At 35.1% G+C, this 18683-nt stretch overlaps 1 protein-coding gene across 1 annotated transcript in view; it reads right to left on the bottom strand.

The window, feature by feature from the left end:
* SEC63 (SEC63 protein translocation regulator) overlaps positions 1-18683 on the bottom strand; it is a 57347-nt gene that overhangs the window by 12601 nt on the left and 26063 nt on the right. Inside the window, exons 6-13 of the mRNA XM_014887891.2 lie at positions 17239-17297; positions 16480-16530; positions 13929-14037; positions 11367-11461; positions 8633-8765; positions 7399-7491; positions 2472-2626; positions 534-681 (exon numbers count right to left, since the gene is read on the bottom strand). Of these exons, the coding sequence (XP_014743377.1) occupies positions 534-681; positions 2472-2626; positions 7399-7491; positions 8633-8765; positions 11367-11461; positions 13929-14037; positions 16480-16530; positions 17239-17297 (843 nt within the window). The remainder of the gene's footprint in view (positions 1-533; positions 682-2471; positions 2627-7398; positions 7492-8632; positions 8766-11366; positions 11462-13928; positions 14038-16479; positions 16531-17238; positions 17298-18683) is intronic.

Here is an 18683-nt window from a genome sequence, read left to right as displayed (position 1 = left end):
AAGGAAGAGCATTACACATTCACTGAAATAGTGCACACAAAACGTAGCTAAAGCATAGCTTGGACAAATTCTGCCAGATACAAAAACTATACCAGAATTACCACAAAGGAACCCATGAATATTTAGTCAGAGTCTCCAATTCAAAAACTTCACAAATGACTCTGCATGCTGAAGAAAGCCGAGCATAAATTCTGGAGTAAGTGTAACTGTTTAAGATAGCTAATAAAAGTGGTATTTCTACCAGAATTCCACATTGCTCATGATATATTAAAATCAAAAGGCAAAATTTCAGATAAGCTCCTGTATGAGAAACTACTGCTGCCTTGGGAACACATGGAATATTTCAATGTACTTTATCTCCTCAGACTGTAACTCTCATGTACAAGAACCCACCACTGCAAAAAAGTATGTAATTTCCAGGTCACATAAATAGCAGTGAGTTGTGTTTCAGCATCCTCCAAAAGCTTACTGCCAGCAGACTATCAAAATGTCAGAAGAGTGACATACACAGAACAAAAGGACCTCCCACTCACCCTGTGGTTTTATATCCATAGTGACATATGGAAAGCTGCCAAGGACGGCCATAACTTCTTCATATTTCTTATCTTCTAGGAAGTGCAGTAAATTGCGACGATCTGAGCCTTTCAAACTCACCAAATCCTGAATACTTTTGATTTTATACTGAAATAGAAAAATAAGAAATGAAGACCCATAGCAGCACAGAACACAAACTCTCGAAAATACATCACTGGTGTCCCCACATTACCAATACATGCAGAGCATTACATTTGTTCCTATAAAAAACCCTCACACTTTAGGAAACTAGCAAGTGTATGCTTTGAGAAACAATAAACCAAAAAGGTTGCACTTAAATCTACTAAACAGAACTGCTTTGAACATTGGTGTGTTCCTTAGTATGCCACCCCTTAGAAATGGCTCTTTATAGTTTCTCATAAAACTGTTACTTCAGCCAGGTTTTTCAGAAAATTGGGCTAAGAAGTCCTACTAATAGGGGGTTTTATTTAGATAGAATACTTCAGTGCTTTCAGATTTACATTAGCAGAAACAACCAAATACAAGTTTAGAGGGTTTTTTTGTACTGAACTGCAAACAAATCTAAATCCACTCCTCCTAAGATTTGCAGAGCAGAGCTAAAAGGAGAAAACAAACACAGATTTGAATACTTGATTACCTCACCACTATAAATGCATGTACTTTATTTAAAACAATTTCATGCATCCAGGTAGACTCATCATACTGCCTAACTAGGCATTGTTTCTGAAGAACTCAATGCATGTGATCCTGTACGAACAAGCCTAAAAAACTGAGTTTTTTCCTCTCTTTCATGGCAAACAGAGGTGGGATTATAATATAGCCAAATTATTTGGATTTTTTCTTAGTTACAATAGACATGTCAAAGAATACATCTAAAATTGCTTATTTTCTCATATGTTCCCTGTAGTTTAAGACTGGATTAAAAGTCTTTAATGATACCTGTAAGAGAATCTTTTACTTTATCCAAAGGATATGACTATTTGCATATTTCATGAATAAGCATCTTCAGAGAGGATTAAAAAAATGCAGTACCTAAGAATTCTTAGTCTTCACAGTGACACAGAAGCATTTAAACACCCCTTAAGGCTACAGTTAAAGCTAAATAAAATTTTCATCAGATAAAAAGTATATTTTCAAGATTCACTTAAATTAACCACTGCAATAAAACTATCAGAAAAGTCAACAGCTTCTAGTAGAAGCAAAGGGCTGTTTCTAACCAGGCATTCCCAGAAGATACACTAGACTCAAACAAACAAGTTTAAATGCAGACACAGTTGGTGAAACAGAGTGAAGAAACATATGCAGGTATTAAGACAAGACTGTTCTTTTTCATCCTTAAATTCTATAAATACCAGCACTTAATCAACTACAGTTATGTAGCAAAAGCTTTATAAGACACACTCTTTCACACAAAGTATCACAAAACCTGAAATGCTTCCCACAGAAACTGATTTTTTTTCTTTTATTAACTCCTCTGTGTAAACTTCCCTATATATTTTCTATCGAAGTACATAGAACTATGTAAGAACAATGCCCCAAAGCCAAAGTAAAGCCAATCAAGTCCTCCCCCCACCCATCCCCAGAAAAAAAAACAGTGCCAGTAGGATATTCCAGACACATTCTGGAATAACATTAAATAGGAGATAGTACATTTTAATAAGAAATAAATTGTTACATCAACACAGTAATTTTTTACACTTATTTACATTTAACAGATCTCCAATCCTAATTCCTACCTCCTAACTGAGATGGACTTTAAAGAAACCAAAAGCAGAAAGAACATCGAGTTCCCTAAATATAAATATATTTTCATTCTCTTAGTTAAATCATGACCTTGCTTCCTTAGCCACAAATAGGTAAAAGAAGTAGCAGATAGCATTTTAAGAGTTTACCAAGTAACATTTGTATTTTTATACCTTTTTATGATTGGAAACTCTCCTCAGATTGTCCTCTTCAATGTGAGGCAGCTGTAAAAGGGGAGACTTGAACTGCTGAAGTCCCTGGACTGTCATCTGGGAAAGCTTCATGCAATTTTCCAAAGATCCCAAAGATGGAGCACGGAACTCCCTTTCTTGGGGAGAATGAAACAAACGACAACATTTTTAATTTTTTTTCTTCTTATACTTTTCCAATGTATAACTGTATTGGAGAAAACTTTAATTCCAGTCCACCAAGCAAAAGTAAGAGACATCTTTAAATGTTCAGTATAATTAACTAGGCAGCCTTTTTACTCTCACTCCAGCCATGCAGACCAGCAGACATTTTCTTCCCTCTATTTAAGATGCTACAGCTGAACACTAAGGAAGGAAAAGACTTCCATCTAACATTGTCTCACGGAACAACTGCATCAAAACTGCAACAAATGTATCTATGTAATTATTATAGACTAAAATTTCACCAATTCAATTAAAAAATGCAGCATCAAAAGAAACTTACTTTATATTTGTATGTTTTATGTACGTGTGTGTATAATGTGTTTAGTAATAATTTAATTTATCATTAAACATTAATCTTTTACAATAAAATGCATTATTTATAATATTTTCACCTTGAGGAACATATAGGTAGCAACCTATCACATACAAGAAGAAAAATATATTTATAATTGAAGTTAAGCAGAGCATATTATGTGAGAAGGCAGTAAGAAGAGCTGTAAAATATCAAATGCATTACTTTTATAAATAAACTTATTGGTTAAAAGGGGTGTCTGAACAAACATCTATTTGGCTTTTCTTTTAGAAACTACCTATAATACTTTTCATATTTTACTCTACAAAAAGGCCTACACTCATAATTAAAATTATTATAAAGTAGACAAGGAGAAAGTCTTAGCCACAACAGAGCAAAAGAAAAAAAAAAAAGCAAAAGAAACCCACTTAACAATTATTAATCTCATCACATCTGCAAAGAAATGAAAAAGCAAAGCAGACACAAACTGCAACATAACTTTGACAATCATTCATTCATAAACAAAACTTCTCATAAAAACTGTTTAGAGAACTCATTTCAGACCATTTATTATCTCGCTGCAAATTTCTAAGCAGCTATGAGGGCATGCACATGAAAGATCACTGCTGCCTCTGCTTCAGCTGCCCCTCTCTTCTTCAAATTGTCTGTTTCTTCACTAATTACCAAGCTATAAAAATCAAATTATATGGAAAGACGTGTGACAATTATATGCAATGCAAAGAGAAATGTAACACACAAATGCAACTACCTGGCTAGACACACAGGTAACTAAGAAAAATGTAACTTCAACCTTTAAAAAAAAAAAAAAAAAGTAGTAATAGAAAGATTAATGTCCCAACCAAGTAACACTACATTTACTTCCCATCTTATTCAGCTTCCACCTCTCCTATAATATTTTTGGCTGCTGCTGCTAAGGAAAGTCACAGGATTTTTTTTTTTAAGTTAAAAAAACACACTGCAAACCAAGTCAATAAAAGAATCCTAAATAATTTCTGACAAACTGTCTTTTGCAGGAAATTCACCTAGAGCTTTGAGACCACAGAGCACTAGTCAGTAAAAAATATTCTCTTTCTTAAAGGATTGACTCATCGTCCATGTAACAGTAGAAAAATATTTTAAAGTTGGAAAGTATTATCAAGGTTTCCCAAAAAGAACACAGGTCTTTATATTCCCTGAGAGTGGACCTGAGGACAGCATAGCTTTTAACATCCCCCAAATGCCCCTACCATAAAATCAATGTCATTGCTCTACCTATTTTGACAGCTTCTGATTGTCAAATTGCACAATACAAGATGACCTTTAATGTAAGGTTATTAAATTGATCAGAAATACAGAATCATAGAATAGGTTGCATAGACCTCATCTAGTTCCAACCCCGTGCCTTGGGTAGGAACACCTTTCACTAGACCAAGTTGCTTAAAGTCTCATCCAACCTAGCCTGAACATTTCCAAGGATGGGGCATCCACAGTTTCTCTGGTAACCCATGCCAGTGCCTCCCCACCCTCACCAACAAAGAATTTCTTATCTAAAACCACTCTCTTTCAGTCTAAACCCAACATATGGCATTAAAGTAGTCAATCTTAAATTTAAATACAAATTTTAGTTGCTTGTCAAGGGCTGGCTTAAACCTGGGTCAAGCCACAGCCTCTTCATTATGCTGCATCTTCCAACCTGAATTAAGGAATGTGCTTTGGCTGGACCACTGAATGGATGCCTAACTTCTGCAGAAACTTCCTGGAGCACATCCCATGTTTTTGGCAGCAAACACCTCACTTGGCAAGGCAGCTATTTACTTAAGGATGATCTCAAGGAAGCCATGAAAATAATTTACACCTGCTGGTTCTCAGGTATCTGTTAAATTGCCAGAGAACAATGGATGCAAGCAAGGGAAGCCACAAAGCAAAGCTAAGTGCCAAGACAGAGAAGATTCATATCAAGTGCCTTTCTTCAAAAGACCTGGTAAGCATAAATTGCTGCAGACATTATTAAGCTTCTAAGAGTAAGAAAAGCATTTCAGAATACTTGAAAGACAGTAATGCAGTACAAAATAAGACTTCTCATCCCACTATCAATTTAGGTTTCACAAAGTATGATTTGTACCCAAAATATTTCTTTAGATAGTATTAACACATGCCATTACCTTTATACTTTCATAGAGCCAGAACTGCTGAAAGTCTATGACTAATTGTAGCATGAGATCTTTTATGTACTGTGTCAAGGTTGATTTAGGTGAAAATTAGAACTAACCCCAAAACCAACTGCAGTTAAGTTTTAAGACACTTAAAATTATGGTGACAAATACAAACTTAAGCAAAGCAGTCTCTTAAAAATTTCAATACCTAACTTCAATTTTATTAATCTTAAACACAAACCACACAAAACCAAACCAATGCCACCTTTACAATTTCCAGCTGGTTCCGAGGGCAACACAGTTCTCTCTACATGCACAGTCATCAAAAACAGGGTCAATGCATTACATTTGCTAAATAAATAGTAAGTAATAAAAGCAGTGGCTTCACTTTAGACCAAAGACCAAAATTCTGAACCTGTTTACCTTGAAATTCCCAATTTCATTATTGTTGGCTGTTAATGGGCAACTGTTGGGTACCACCTTCTCTTTAACATCATGTGCTGAGAGCACTGGCATGAAAGCAAGAGGAATGTCTGGTTGTTGTTACAAATTTCTGGCTACTGCCACTTCCAAGAATTGGAAATAACTTGAGAAAAACTGTTAGAGTAATACCAGACAAGTCCTCAACCATACCTATGATACATACCTTTTTTTTTCCAAATCTAGGGAAGTAATTTGTACCATACATAATGACAGCTATAAATTCTCTTCCGCTTTCACAAAATTATTGAGGCTGGAAGAGATAATGAATATCTGGAAATTTTTAGTGGTAGAGGTTGTTAAGATTTGGTTTATAGATAACCATTTCACATGCTAATAGAAAATTGGTTTACACCACTGTATTTCAAAATACTGTCTCCTTTTATTTTAATTTAAGTTAAAATCTTAAGTTCTGGGAACTTCAAAGCAATTTATTAAGAAAAATGCATCTATAAATATTTCTTTTACTGTCAAATTAAGAAAGTATCTCTGTGTCAGATTCAGAACTAGAGGAAAAGAACACAGCTACCTGAAGGTCATTTAAGTTGCAAAGTATATCAGGCACTCTGTTCAGTATCTTATTTCAGCTTTTACAAGAACAACTATAGGTGTTTCTCAGTTTTCAAAGACTTCTAGCTCTGTTGCATAAAAAAAGCTTCTGCCTGTGTTATTTTGGTTTCATTTTGCACAAAAGAAAACAACTATTTGCTAGGTGACTAATGTATACATAGGCTATCTTGAAAGGTATTTTTCAGAGCCTTGAAGTATTTTACAGTATCTTGGAGGTTCAAGTGTTTTTTATAAAACAATATCCAAATTACAAAAGAAAAAAAAAATCTAAGCCAGCACACAACATCCTAATCTGCTCACATCCCTCCTCACACTTAATTGTGCTCCGTAACAAAATATCCAGTACCACTTGCAATAGTTCTAGAAATATCTTTCCCACAACTATTCTTACTAGAAGGCTATCAATGCTTATTAAAGGAGTTTTGCTCTAGTAAAACCAGTAAGTGTTGATCAGATCTGACTGAACCAGATCAACCATTAAGTATTGTTTGATAGCAAAAAAATGGTCACCAGTTTGACATTAAAAATGCCTTGACTATGTTTGGTGCAATAAAGGAATGATATCCAAGTCCTTACACTGCCAGGAACCATCTTCTGAGTAACTGCCTTTTTACAGTTTTCTTTTGGAAAGAAAAATGCTTAAACATTCTATTTCAATTATATTACAATTTCTATGGCAATTACAGCTAAGCACCTGCCCCTACAAGTTCAGACTGAAACTACATAGCAGGCTAAAGAGCATAGAATTCTGATATGAAGAAATATGAACAACATACAAAGACATAATGGCAAAGAAATTATATAAAAAAAACAAGAGGCACTCATTAAATGAGAGAAAAAACTGTAGAAGTGCAAATGAAAAGAACACAAGTCTCATACTAAATGCTTTGCTACTAAAAATGAACTGCATCCTCAAGAAAAGGTTTTCAATTGCAGTTAAGGAGAAACTTTAATTGCAAAAATTACAAGCAGGGGACACATACTCAGGATTTCAGAGCAGAGCTTGGCAGCAGCAGCAGCATTTCAATCCTCAAAACAGAGAACTCTCTCATTACAGTAAAAAGAGTAAAAGCACATTTTAGGCATTTCTAAATATCACAGGTTAAGTTTCCCACAGGAACCAAAGACTTTATGAAGTATCACAATGAAGAAACAGATTTGCTAGGTTTAATTATTCAGTTTCTTTTCTTACCTTCCCTGCTTCGAGCCATTATTATTAGCTGGCAGATCACATTAATCATCTCTTGAAGTAGTGCAGGACTCTTCTTAAGGATAAACTGCTGATCTGCAAGATATAACTGGCTGCAATTATGCTGTACTAGTTTTAGGAAAAACAATTGGTTCACATGAACTGGACCATTTCATGGCATGGTCTTCACTTCTATTCATTCTTGTATTACCAAAAATGTCACTTTATTCTCACTGACATATCCATCTGTAACATTCCTTAAAAAAAAAAAACCAGGAAAATGCAAGTGCTAAGAGGAAACAAATTTTGTATATGAGCTTCCATACCAAATGAAATAATATTTATTAGATCCATCTAAAAAGAAGCAACAAGATGGCACAGACAATTTACCAGTCATATTAAAATCACATTAATTCTTTAGGTAATCACAGGTTAAAAACAGGATTTTTAATTTTGAGTGAAATACAATTTTGCAAAAAAACATTATTTGCACGGTATCAACTTCTTTTGAATGCAGTTCTGTGAAGTTCTAAGTACAAACAGTAATTAAGTAAAGGAAAGATGAGAGATTTTTCATTACTTTTTAAAACTGATTATTTTTCTTTTGAAAGGAACTGAAAACTTTTAAGGAAAGCATTTTCCCTGGTTTGTTTTTTTTATTTCCATTAAAATGTAGCACATCTCAACTTTGCCAGCCAGCCTAAAACTATGGCTTTCATGGCTGAAAATAAAGAAATGCATTTAGAAACATTTCAGTTTGAATATTTGCAAGTATTAAAAATTTCAAAACAAAAACTGAAACTCACAGGTAACTGATATTTAAATGTTCTAATCCTGTCATCTTTATTTCACAGTGGGCTAAAAACCTCCAGAAAGAAATATACAGGGAAATGCTATTGAGAGCAACATTATGCTGATCTTGGATTCCTTCGCTCTGAAAAGCAAATATACTTCACGTTTAACTTTTTATTCTATTACAAAAATCAAAAACAATTTCTCTAAGCCATATTTGCAGCCAAAAGCATTAAAAAGTAAAATATCAGTCAGTATTGCAGGGCTGTCAGGAGAGCAAGTAAATGCTCTAAAGGGTCATTAAAGTTGAAAAACTAAGCAGCCTGCATATAGACTATTGAGCAGAGATCCATTCAACTCTTTATAGCACAAGAATCCAAAGTACTGTAGCATGCAGCATCTTGCTCTGTTTCCAGTAGTATCCAATTAGGGGAGAAGCCATTACCTTCCTCAAGGACCTCAGGAACTTGCATCCGGGCAAGATGAGACAACAGCAGAACTCTGGCTTTCAGACTGTAAGGGTAGGTGAGAGGAGGCTCATTCTTCTTTAAATTTATGCCACCAATTTCTCTGATTAGCTAAAATAAAATAGTTAAACACAAATAGCTATTTTATTGCTAAGGACAAGCAAATACAGGAAAACAGTTCACAAGGAAAAAGAAAGTATGTTCACAAAAATAACTTTTCCTTGGAAATTTCTGTAGAGATGAGCATTAGCCCGTTTTATTCAAAACTCGGCTCCAAAAAGTTTAAAAGTGCTTTATATGCCTTTCTTCAATGTGTGAATGAGGGGGTCATAAAGATTTGCATGCAAGAAACTTGTCTTATGTAGTGTTAAGTAAATTTGTATTGACAGATAAATATTTTTAATATCTGATTTTATAGGCATGGTTTATTAGATTCAACCATATGTCTAAGGCATTTACATTGAACTTAATATGCACAAGCAACAGCATCACCTCACGACCTTTCACCCATGTAAGATACAGAAAACTTCCCTAGGAATAATTTCAGGTAAAACAGGAAGGAGGTTTACAAGCCTGAAATCCCTGGTAGGCTGAAGATCAAGTATTTTAACTTTATACATCAGACCAATTGAAAAAAGCGTGGCGTTCTTTACTCAGGATGACCTTTCCCAATCCCCACAAGACCAAGCCCCATGGTTCAAACAGGTCTGACTAACAGTAGCTCAGATAAAGCAGCACTAGTACATGGCCCAGAAGCTTCACTTTTTTAGTGCAGAAAGTTACCTGAAGAGAGAGAAAAATTTCAAAATCTCAAGACAAAAAGAGAACTTTGGATATCAACAGCTAAGCTACACCAACCTTTGACCAATCTCTTCCTACACTTGAAAAAAGATCTTTTGACAAGAAGTTTCTTATAAGCACATCCTGGTGTAACGCCAGATGAAGAGCAGTAAAACTTAGAAAAGAGAATTTTGTGAAAAATGGGAACATTGATCATGGCCCCAAAAGCAGGATACAGCAGCAGAAGTTATAAGCAATATCCTTCTATACTGATGCTTCAGTGAATTGTTCTGCCATATAGTCAGATAAAACCACAGATGACACTGAGTACAGGACCTTTAGAAAGAGAACAAAATCTATCATGAAAGGCAAAGTCATGCACTTGCATACTAACAAGAACTGCAGGTCAAAGATGGAAACCGGTAGCTGGAAAACAGAAATACCTAAGATGGGGAAATTCTGAAAACTTACTGATCCCACTCTAGTGGTACTAAACATATAAAACAGCTGTGGAAAAGAGTATGCTGAAAGCAATTCCCTGCAGAAATATATGAACAACCAACTAAGGCCACCAACTAAGGCACTGTTAAGACTTAACACAGAATACTGTAGATAATTCTAAGCAGATAAAAAAATGTAAAATTTAGAAATCTATCAACTGGGAATAGTACTCTGTTCAGCACACAGCAGGAGGAGCAAAATGAGCCTTTTGGAAAAGAGAAGATTGAAAGACAGCAGCTTCTCTAATTTAGCAAAATAAAGACAAAAAGATAACTAATGGGCTATTGCTTCTGTCTACAGATGCATAAGAATATATACAGCAAGAATTGTTTAGACTCCAGAATCATGATGATAAAAACCAAGGATATAAATTGGTCACAAACAAGACTCCTAATCACTAGAACAGCTAGTTCTGGAACAGCTTCTCAGCAGGATATGCTTACAGAAGGCTTGACTGCCTTTTAAATAATGAATGTAAATGATTAAATGTAAAAGGCCTTGCAGAATGCCAGCACTGGCAACAGCATGGGTGAAGAACCATTGATCAGGGTGATCTTTTCCAACCTTTTGCTGCCATTGCTGAAAAACCCTACTTTACTGGAATTCCTTTTTCTACTCAAAGTCCACAACATGATAAAGAATTTGAAAAGAAGACAAAGACAATTAAGTAAAATAAAATAGACTGAGATACCTCCTATGATTAGGTCACATTTAAAATATGAAAATTCAATTGTGTGCATGCAAAGGTTAAATCTGTGAGATTATTTCCCCCTCTTTTCGCCAACTCAAAACATTTTCATTGGAGCATTTTGTATATTGTGCTTTAAACTTCTTAAATCCAAGTATTAGTTTCTGATAAATAAGAGTTTCTAAAACTATGCTGGTAAAAATTATTTTCCACAGTATGCATTTATGGCATCTCTGATGCCATTGGAAACACTGAATGGAATTGAATATAAAAGGCAGTCAGAGGGGAATAGATATTAAAGGAGGAATCTTTAGGATATTTAAAGACATTACTAATTCAGGCATCAGGTAATAATTTTATTTTACTATTAATGCACTCAACCAGATTTGTGTTAATGATTTAAAAGAAAATGAAATAGTGATCACCTCCTTATGTGAATACTCAACATTTTTAAGGATTAACAGTCTAATTTCCTATTTACTTTATGCCTCCCCAAAAGCCCAATGCAGCAGCCTATATACCAAACCAATTCCATTTAAAATAAGCATTGGCACTATTAATGCTATTTTTTCTTTCACAGAAGTTTAAATCAAGTCTAGCTTCTAACTCCTATTTCTGAAGGAATACAGTAGCCTCTCTACAAAGTTAATGCCTGAAGAATTTTATTTCTGTCAGTTGGTCACCCAGAAGCACCACCTCCCTCTTCCCTGGGGTCGATTAAAACATCTCTTGACACAACTGACCTGAGGTATCTGGATGTTGTCTGCTGGTCTGCTCGTTGCGTCTTTATTGTACTGAGGATCAAATTCAGATGCCCCTGCTAAAACCATGATAAGCCCTGCAAAGATAATTGGAGTCAGACAAAGAAAATGTCAACATCTTAAGCCACCAACTGATTTCTTCAGAACCTTCAGCTATAAAACTTGCTCCCAATTCCTCCCCAACAGCCATGAATATCCATGTTTTCTACTTAATGGATCAGTTACTACTGCCACAGGGCAAAAGAGGCAGGAATCAATGTCTGGCACAAAACAGAAGAGATGATTCAAGGCTCAATTTTGTATGGTATCAAGTCCAGCATTTGACACTTAATGTCTTGGAAAAAATATAATTAGACTTCATTAAGACTAGCAGACATCACTGCATAGCAGTTTGACTACTTCTGCATGCTCACAGAACTATTCCTCTCAGCAACCCATGTGCCTGCAGCAGCACCACAATGTGTATGGAAGAGGGAGGCAGGAAGCACAAAATTTCAGTTCCATTTTCTGCTCCATCAGCATTGAAAAGTCACCAAGAAAATTCTTGTAATTATTAGAAAAGCCATTCAATAAACAACCCTGCAAATAAATTGCACAAAAATGATGGATTGCTCTCTTCTTAATATGATTATGAAAATCCATATTACCACAAAACATTCTGTAGTGAGTATAATTGAAATGAAAGCCCTAGACAACTGGATATTTTAGTCCCATTGTGAGCTTCCTGCTCATGAACATACCAGCCCCCTCAGCCATAGACAATCATAGAGAGCTCACAGAATCATTTGCTCCAGTTAAAATAACTTCTCCAGCAGTAGTTACTCAAGCTTCCTTCTTGTATTTTGAGCAAGAGCTCTTATGAGTAAGTCAAAGTTATTTTTGCCTACCTGCAGTGAATTCAAACTACTAACAATGAGTCAAGTTCCCTGAGCATCAATTTTCATTTCCATGCTCGATTATCTATTCACTTCCTCAGCACAGCATATTGAAGACTTTCAGTTGACTATAAATATCTTCCCATTATTTAAGATCAACAACTGTAAATCTCCAGGAAAGGAGATTCTGAAAGTTTATTTGTCCTGAAGCTTGAAAAAAATACCTTAAAACAAGGCAAGTTATGCAGATTTGTCTCATTTCCCCAGCCTGGTTTGATTACATTTGGTACACTGATACATCACACTACAGTGGAATTTCACAACGAAGCAAAAGCCTTGCCTGATCACCGTGTGGTTTATCTAAGCTACCTCAGCTGCACCTCAGTCTTCATTCAGACTGCACAACAGACCTCAGTAAAATAAACAAACTGACCAGCCTCTGATCATGGAACTACCTAAACGTGTAAAGTCCTTAAATAAGGCCACTTAAGCCTAGAGTTAACTTTTAATCTTTAGGAGGGACAAGGCAAGCCTCAAAGTTGATATGTTGCTCAAAGTTCTGAGCAAGGTTCAATATGAAACAAACTACTATTAAGAACAAGTCTGAAGAAGGAAGTGATTTCCCTAAAGTCTCACCTTCTCTCTCTTTTCTCACCTAGCTGGAGATAGGAAAAAGCATAAGAGTATGACAAAAGAGAGTATAAACCAGTCTGAACTAATCCCACACACAAACCCATGTGTCTTGTGAATAAAAGGATGGCATCTTTCCATACTCTTATTCCCTACACCACGTGGATCATCTATAAAGCATTTCTGCTCTGTAGGAAAAGGATGGATCAAGAGCAGATTTCAACAATCTTCCAGCAAATTTAAAGCTAAAAACCAGTGCAATTCAAGGAGTAAGGAAATATACGTGTGAACCCCTTTTTTAGAAGGTTTAGGGAGTTCTTCTGTTCTGCTTTTCAGTTGCTCTGAGCATACAATCTATAAGTAAGTAGTTAAATCCAATCTAGAACTAAGTAGTACTGTGCTAATTCTTCAGGCTCATTCCAGCCCCCAAACTGAAAGATACAGTTTTGCACCAACAAAATACATCTACAATTTTCCCAGATAAATGGGAGATTTATTCCTTTAAAATCAGGGAGTAGACAAGAAAACTAAATATATTGAAAGGTACAAACAAGTTACAAAATAACATAAAATTGATAGCAATTTTTTAACAGAAATTTTGCTTTCTATTCTAACATCTAAAAACAATACATGCTATTTCATTCTTTATGCATATTAAAATTTTATGAAGCCTCTTAAAAAATTCCAAAGCCTGTTTTTTTTACACTAACAGAAGAAAACACACAGAGGTTGGCTCCTACTGGCAACTGAGGGCTACAGGTAGGTATGTTTTTCCCAACATACAATACACCCCTTTTTCTTTTTTTTTTTTATGTATAGATAGACATAAATATAGATCTATACAATTCCCTCTCCCAAACATTTAAGTCTTCTTACAGAGTATTCTTCACCTGCAACAGAATTAACTTTTAAAAACACTTTAAAGGATCCAGAAGCATTACTTTAATCTAATTAAGGCCTATAAAATAGAAGTGTTTGAATGTCAGCAGACTGACACCCCCGATGAACATGTCTACAGTTCAAGATGCCTTTTACTTACGTTTCATGTCCATGTTCCGGGTTTTATAGACAAAATATGTATATATTTGAGTTGTTCGGATGAGAATCTGATCTCCACTGTATCGTATTGATCGGTACCACCAGGAACCCTGAAATATTCAACAAGAACAAACTAATGTCAGCTACAGGGAAGCACCAAAACAGTCATACTGCATGACCTTATGTCTGTCAACCAGATAACTCAGCCCAACTGAGATTATCTATGTTAAGGTGAACTGAATTCCAGAAAGAAGAGGGAAACAACATATATTTGCTGACACAAACTTTAAAAGCACACTGATAAACTCATCTGAGAGAATCTAACATTTTTAAAATGACCTCTAGCCTTGAGAAATTTTCTCCTGCACATACAGCTGTACACATATACACTGCTCGGTTTATTTCTGGAGTTGTTCTAATAAATCCACTAGACAGTAAATTCACCTAATTTACCACTTTCTATATGTGATGTGGTAACTTCTTATAGTGCAACTCAGCATTCAAATCTAGTTTAGTTAGGCCAAGACCTAAGAAGAAAGATTTCTTTCACTACAAGAAAATTTGAAAAACTGTTATTTAAGTCACCTGACCACAAAATGCTTTTCAGAAGGGGAATCTGGAGGTGACATGGGGCCCTCACTATAAATTTTCAGAATTAAGCCATACACCTTCAGGTTGACAGAAGAAGAGCCAAGACTCTGATAATCGCCTAATTAGCATTACACCAGCGACTCAGATTACAGAACTCACTCTACAGTGGTTGTGCTCTCTAATATATTTTCAGAAAAATGATGTACTGGGTTATAAACTGCAATCTGTTCATTAAACTCTTCCCTGTAAGCAAAGCTCATTTAACAGAAGAAAACATTTCAAAGATACTCCTCAATCTACTGTGAAATTTACTATCAGTGAAGAGCAACAAACAGTAAAGTAGTATGTGATGCTTACTACTATTAGTTTAATAATAGTGAATTTCTCCACTATTGAAATAATTCTGCAATCTACTTAATTATTTGGGAAATACTCAAGGACTGGCTCCAAAATCTTTTTTAATAAATTAGGTTTGATTCCCCCATGAATAGATAAATACTGACACAAAATAGTACACAACTTTCTATAATTTTTTATGCAGAAAAACACTGATTATAATCCCACAGTTATCAAATATTTGTAAGAGTACATGTACTGGAAGAAAAATGTAACTAGTCAGTCCAAGTCTACATGAATAAGGCTGCCCTAACTGCTGCTGCAGATACAGCTCCCATCTCTTGTCTCATGTACAGGACATTATTTAGGTCAGTGGAAGTCTGGAAAGAACTACTTATCAGTATTGTCCTTTTTCATTAATCTGGATTCAAAGGGTAGAAGTAGCCTTACTTTATTTTAGATGCCCATCAAACATAGGATGACTACACTGTTCTTAAATTCGCCTTCTTTATTGATTCACGAGAAAGACCCATTAGAGGCATGAAATATCTTGTATGTCTACTTTAAAACGAAATCATAAAATAACTCGCTCCATAAAAAATTACTCTTCCTCTTCACTGACTTATAAAAGAAATTTACAGTGACAAGTCTGAACATACAAGTCTACATCTGGTATGGGGCAAGAAGAGGCAGAATATTTTTTCTTTGTACCAACAGCAAGGTTGTTTTCCTTGCACTCGAGCTATGATAAACCCGGTGTAAAACACTAAAAATATGTGTATACAAAAAAGCATCAACTGAATCCTAAAAGGAAAGGCATGAAAAATTTTTGCATCCTAGATTTTAGACTTTTTATTCAACCCTTTGTTGAAGTCAGCACATTTAATCTTCTAAAATATATTTTCAATTACACAGAAATATTCAAAGGGAAGAGGTAATGTCTCTCTGAGTCTCTGCACACACTGATGCAAGCAGCTGCCAATACCTCGGGACACTTTTTCAAATGAAATTCTTCTCAAGAACATGAGGAGTTTCTGGTGTCAGTTTTCTGAGTTTTGCTTCATACCACGCCCCAAATGCACAATCACTGGGTAAGGGACATTGTTCAAAAGCAATAGTGTAGGGCAAGCCCACGTCCTGAAATAATACCTACCAATTGATTCCTCACACAAAGCAATGTCAACTCATGGTGTACAGAAGATCAATAAAAACTGAAGTTATGATAACAAAGGCAGCTAGGAAAAACCAAACCAATCACCTGCTCCAACTGCAGTTATCATTCTAGCACCACCAGCTAGAAACATCTCAGTCTTTAACACCACTTAATATCCTCTTGAGCTCATCACCTCATTAATTTTATTGAGAAAGAAGCTACAAGACAAATTACAGAACTTAATAATTCTTATGATATCAAGTATTTTCCCTGGAGTCCCCTCTCTAATATGGCACCGCATTTTTCTGGAAACTCTACAGCGGCTGCACTTTTTTCACAATAAAAGAAAACATCACCTTTTAAAAAACAGCTCACTTGTGCTCTCTCTGAAAGGCAAGAATGAGAACTCTCTGTGTAAGACAGCTTTGTTTACAACTTGGTTACAAGGAGTAGAATATCAGATACTACTTACCACAACAACTGGAAGAATAACCATAAATGCTAATCCATATACAAACAACACCTACAGAAAAAATACAAAACATACTGTATTAGACACTGTGGCTACTTAATATCACTCCTGTTTAATCTGTATTCTAAAATACAGTCAGGCAGTAAAAATTATCACAAGCTTATTGCATAATATCTGACATTATTTCTGAAGAGGAACTTAGAAGTAATGTAACTAGGTATGGCTTAAATAAGGAGTGTCAGTTTAGTGTGATTCACATATTAATCAGTTTAAATTATTCACACACTCTCACAGGTCAGTTTCTTTAACAACTAAAAGTTGTCAGCTAAACTGTGATGCAGTGGACAGATGATCAAAAGAAACCAAGTGGTCAAGAAAAATACCTTGCAGCAACAAATACAACAGGAAGAGCATTTAGATACTGTATGATTAGAGCATCACTAGCAAATCAAATGGAACTAGAGAAACCCAGCACACAGCTCTAAATGTGCTAAAGCAAACACATACTTTGTAGCAAGAGTGACCACAGTAGAACCTCATTGTCATTGGAATGAGATCCATCCAAACACAACTTTACTTTCAAAGGTTAGATTTAAGCTACTCTAACACTTATGACTCCTTAAATTTGTTTCAAAGATGTGCACTTGGACCAAAGTATTCATGTGTTTTGACTAAAAATGTGCAGAATTAAAAAAAATTTTTGTTTTCAAAAAACTTGAAAGTTCACCTTAAAATTTTGAGCTAAGTAAGCTGACTCACCAAAATTGAATTTTTCTGATCCACGATCCAAGCTGGCAAAGCTATACCAAAGCTTGTAGCTGTAGGATGAAAGAAAAGAAATTCACTATAAAATATTGAGAAATGTTTTTAAAGTCACATTATGTCCAACAAAGAAACCAACCCACCAAAAACCACCAACTCACAACAAACCCACTTGTGTTTGTTACTTCAATAAGCAAAATTTTAACAAATATAGCAAAATCAAGCAACAAATTAGAAATACACCAAGTAGCAATAATAGGACTTAAATCCAACACCTGAAATATCAAGTATTTTAGCTTAATGTATTGCAGTGAAATAGATATACATATGTACATATATATAAATATAAAAATCTTGCCTATTAAAATTTCACTGATTGGAAGATTTATGAGTTTTAGCATTGCAGAGTTTTCAGCAGTTTAAATACATATAGTTAAGTAAGCAAATGAACTGCAAAAAAATGGTCTGAGCAAATTATTTCTATGGGAAGTTCTATTGGTTTATCCTGCTAAGAAAATATTCTAAGCTGTAAACTGTAAACACAAAACCCTCTGTCAGTTCAAATTTCTGTGTGATTGGCAAGAAAGAAAGAGGAACACTTTTAAATTCAAAAGAAATTAGGCTACAGAAAATAGAAGATATGATTCTCTAATATCTCCAGCATACAGATTTGAATAGAGAGTAGCATAAAATAGCTTTTCAGACACAGGTGGTAATAAATTAAATTTTGCAAACACTATCTATTCCAATACTAAGAGTTCTATGAAGCCAACACAGGGAAGAAAATAAAGACCTTACAGATCTCTAGGACCTGCTTAAAAGAAAAACATGCTTTCCTTAATACTAGCAGTTATCCATAAGGAACCTTAAATGAGGATGGGCTAGGATCCCTATTTAGTTATGCACTGATGTCATCCCCAACAGATTGTGACAGCCATCAATTCAGATAAACAGTTGTTATGCACAAGCCTAATGTGACTTCCCTAAGCTGAAAATTGCTATTCCTTGAGCCCCCAATCAAACGTCTGACAAGCCTGACCTCACCTCAGCCTTAGGAGTTCAACCAGATGATACACAGTGAATTTACCACATTAAATTACAGGAAATGCATTTCTCTGGAGAAGGAAGATCTCCAGACTCTAATCTGTTAATGATTACAGATTTTTAGAAGAATCTACTAAAAATCTGTCTTTTACTGATGGAATAAATTTCAGTTTACTACAATGTTTTGGACCTTTGGTATTGCAGTCTCAAACTGTTCGAAGAACAGAAGTAGTTCAGTAAAAAGCTCTTTTTCTTCTGGTCTGAGCATTTCCTTGCCCCCACTCATGTTCACTGAGCTGAAGCACCAGCAAATACCAAGGGGAAATAGGCTTTAATGATAAGGCACTCTAGTAGACTACCTTTATACTCTTCAGACCCTCCTCACCTGCTTGCAAACA

Source organism: Sturnus vulgaris, chromosome 3 (genome assembly GCF_052056855.1).
Source record: "Sturnus vulgaris isolate bStuVul1 chromosome 3, bStuVul1.hap1, whole genome shotgun sequence".
Classification (NCBI taxonomy): Eukaryota; Metazoa; Chordata; class Aves; order Passeriformes; family Sturnidae; genus Sturnus; species Sturnus vulgaris.
The sequence above is the reverse complement of the archived record's forward strand: the minus strand, read 5'-3'. Positions and strand labels throughout refer to the sequence as shown.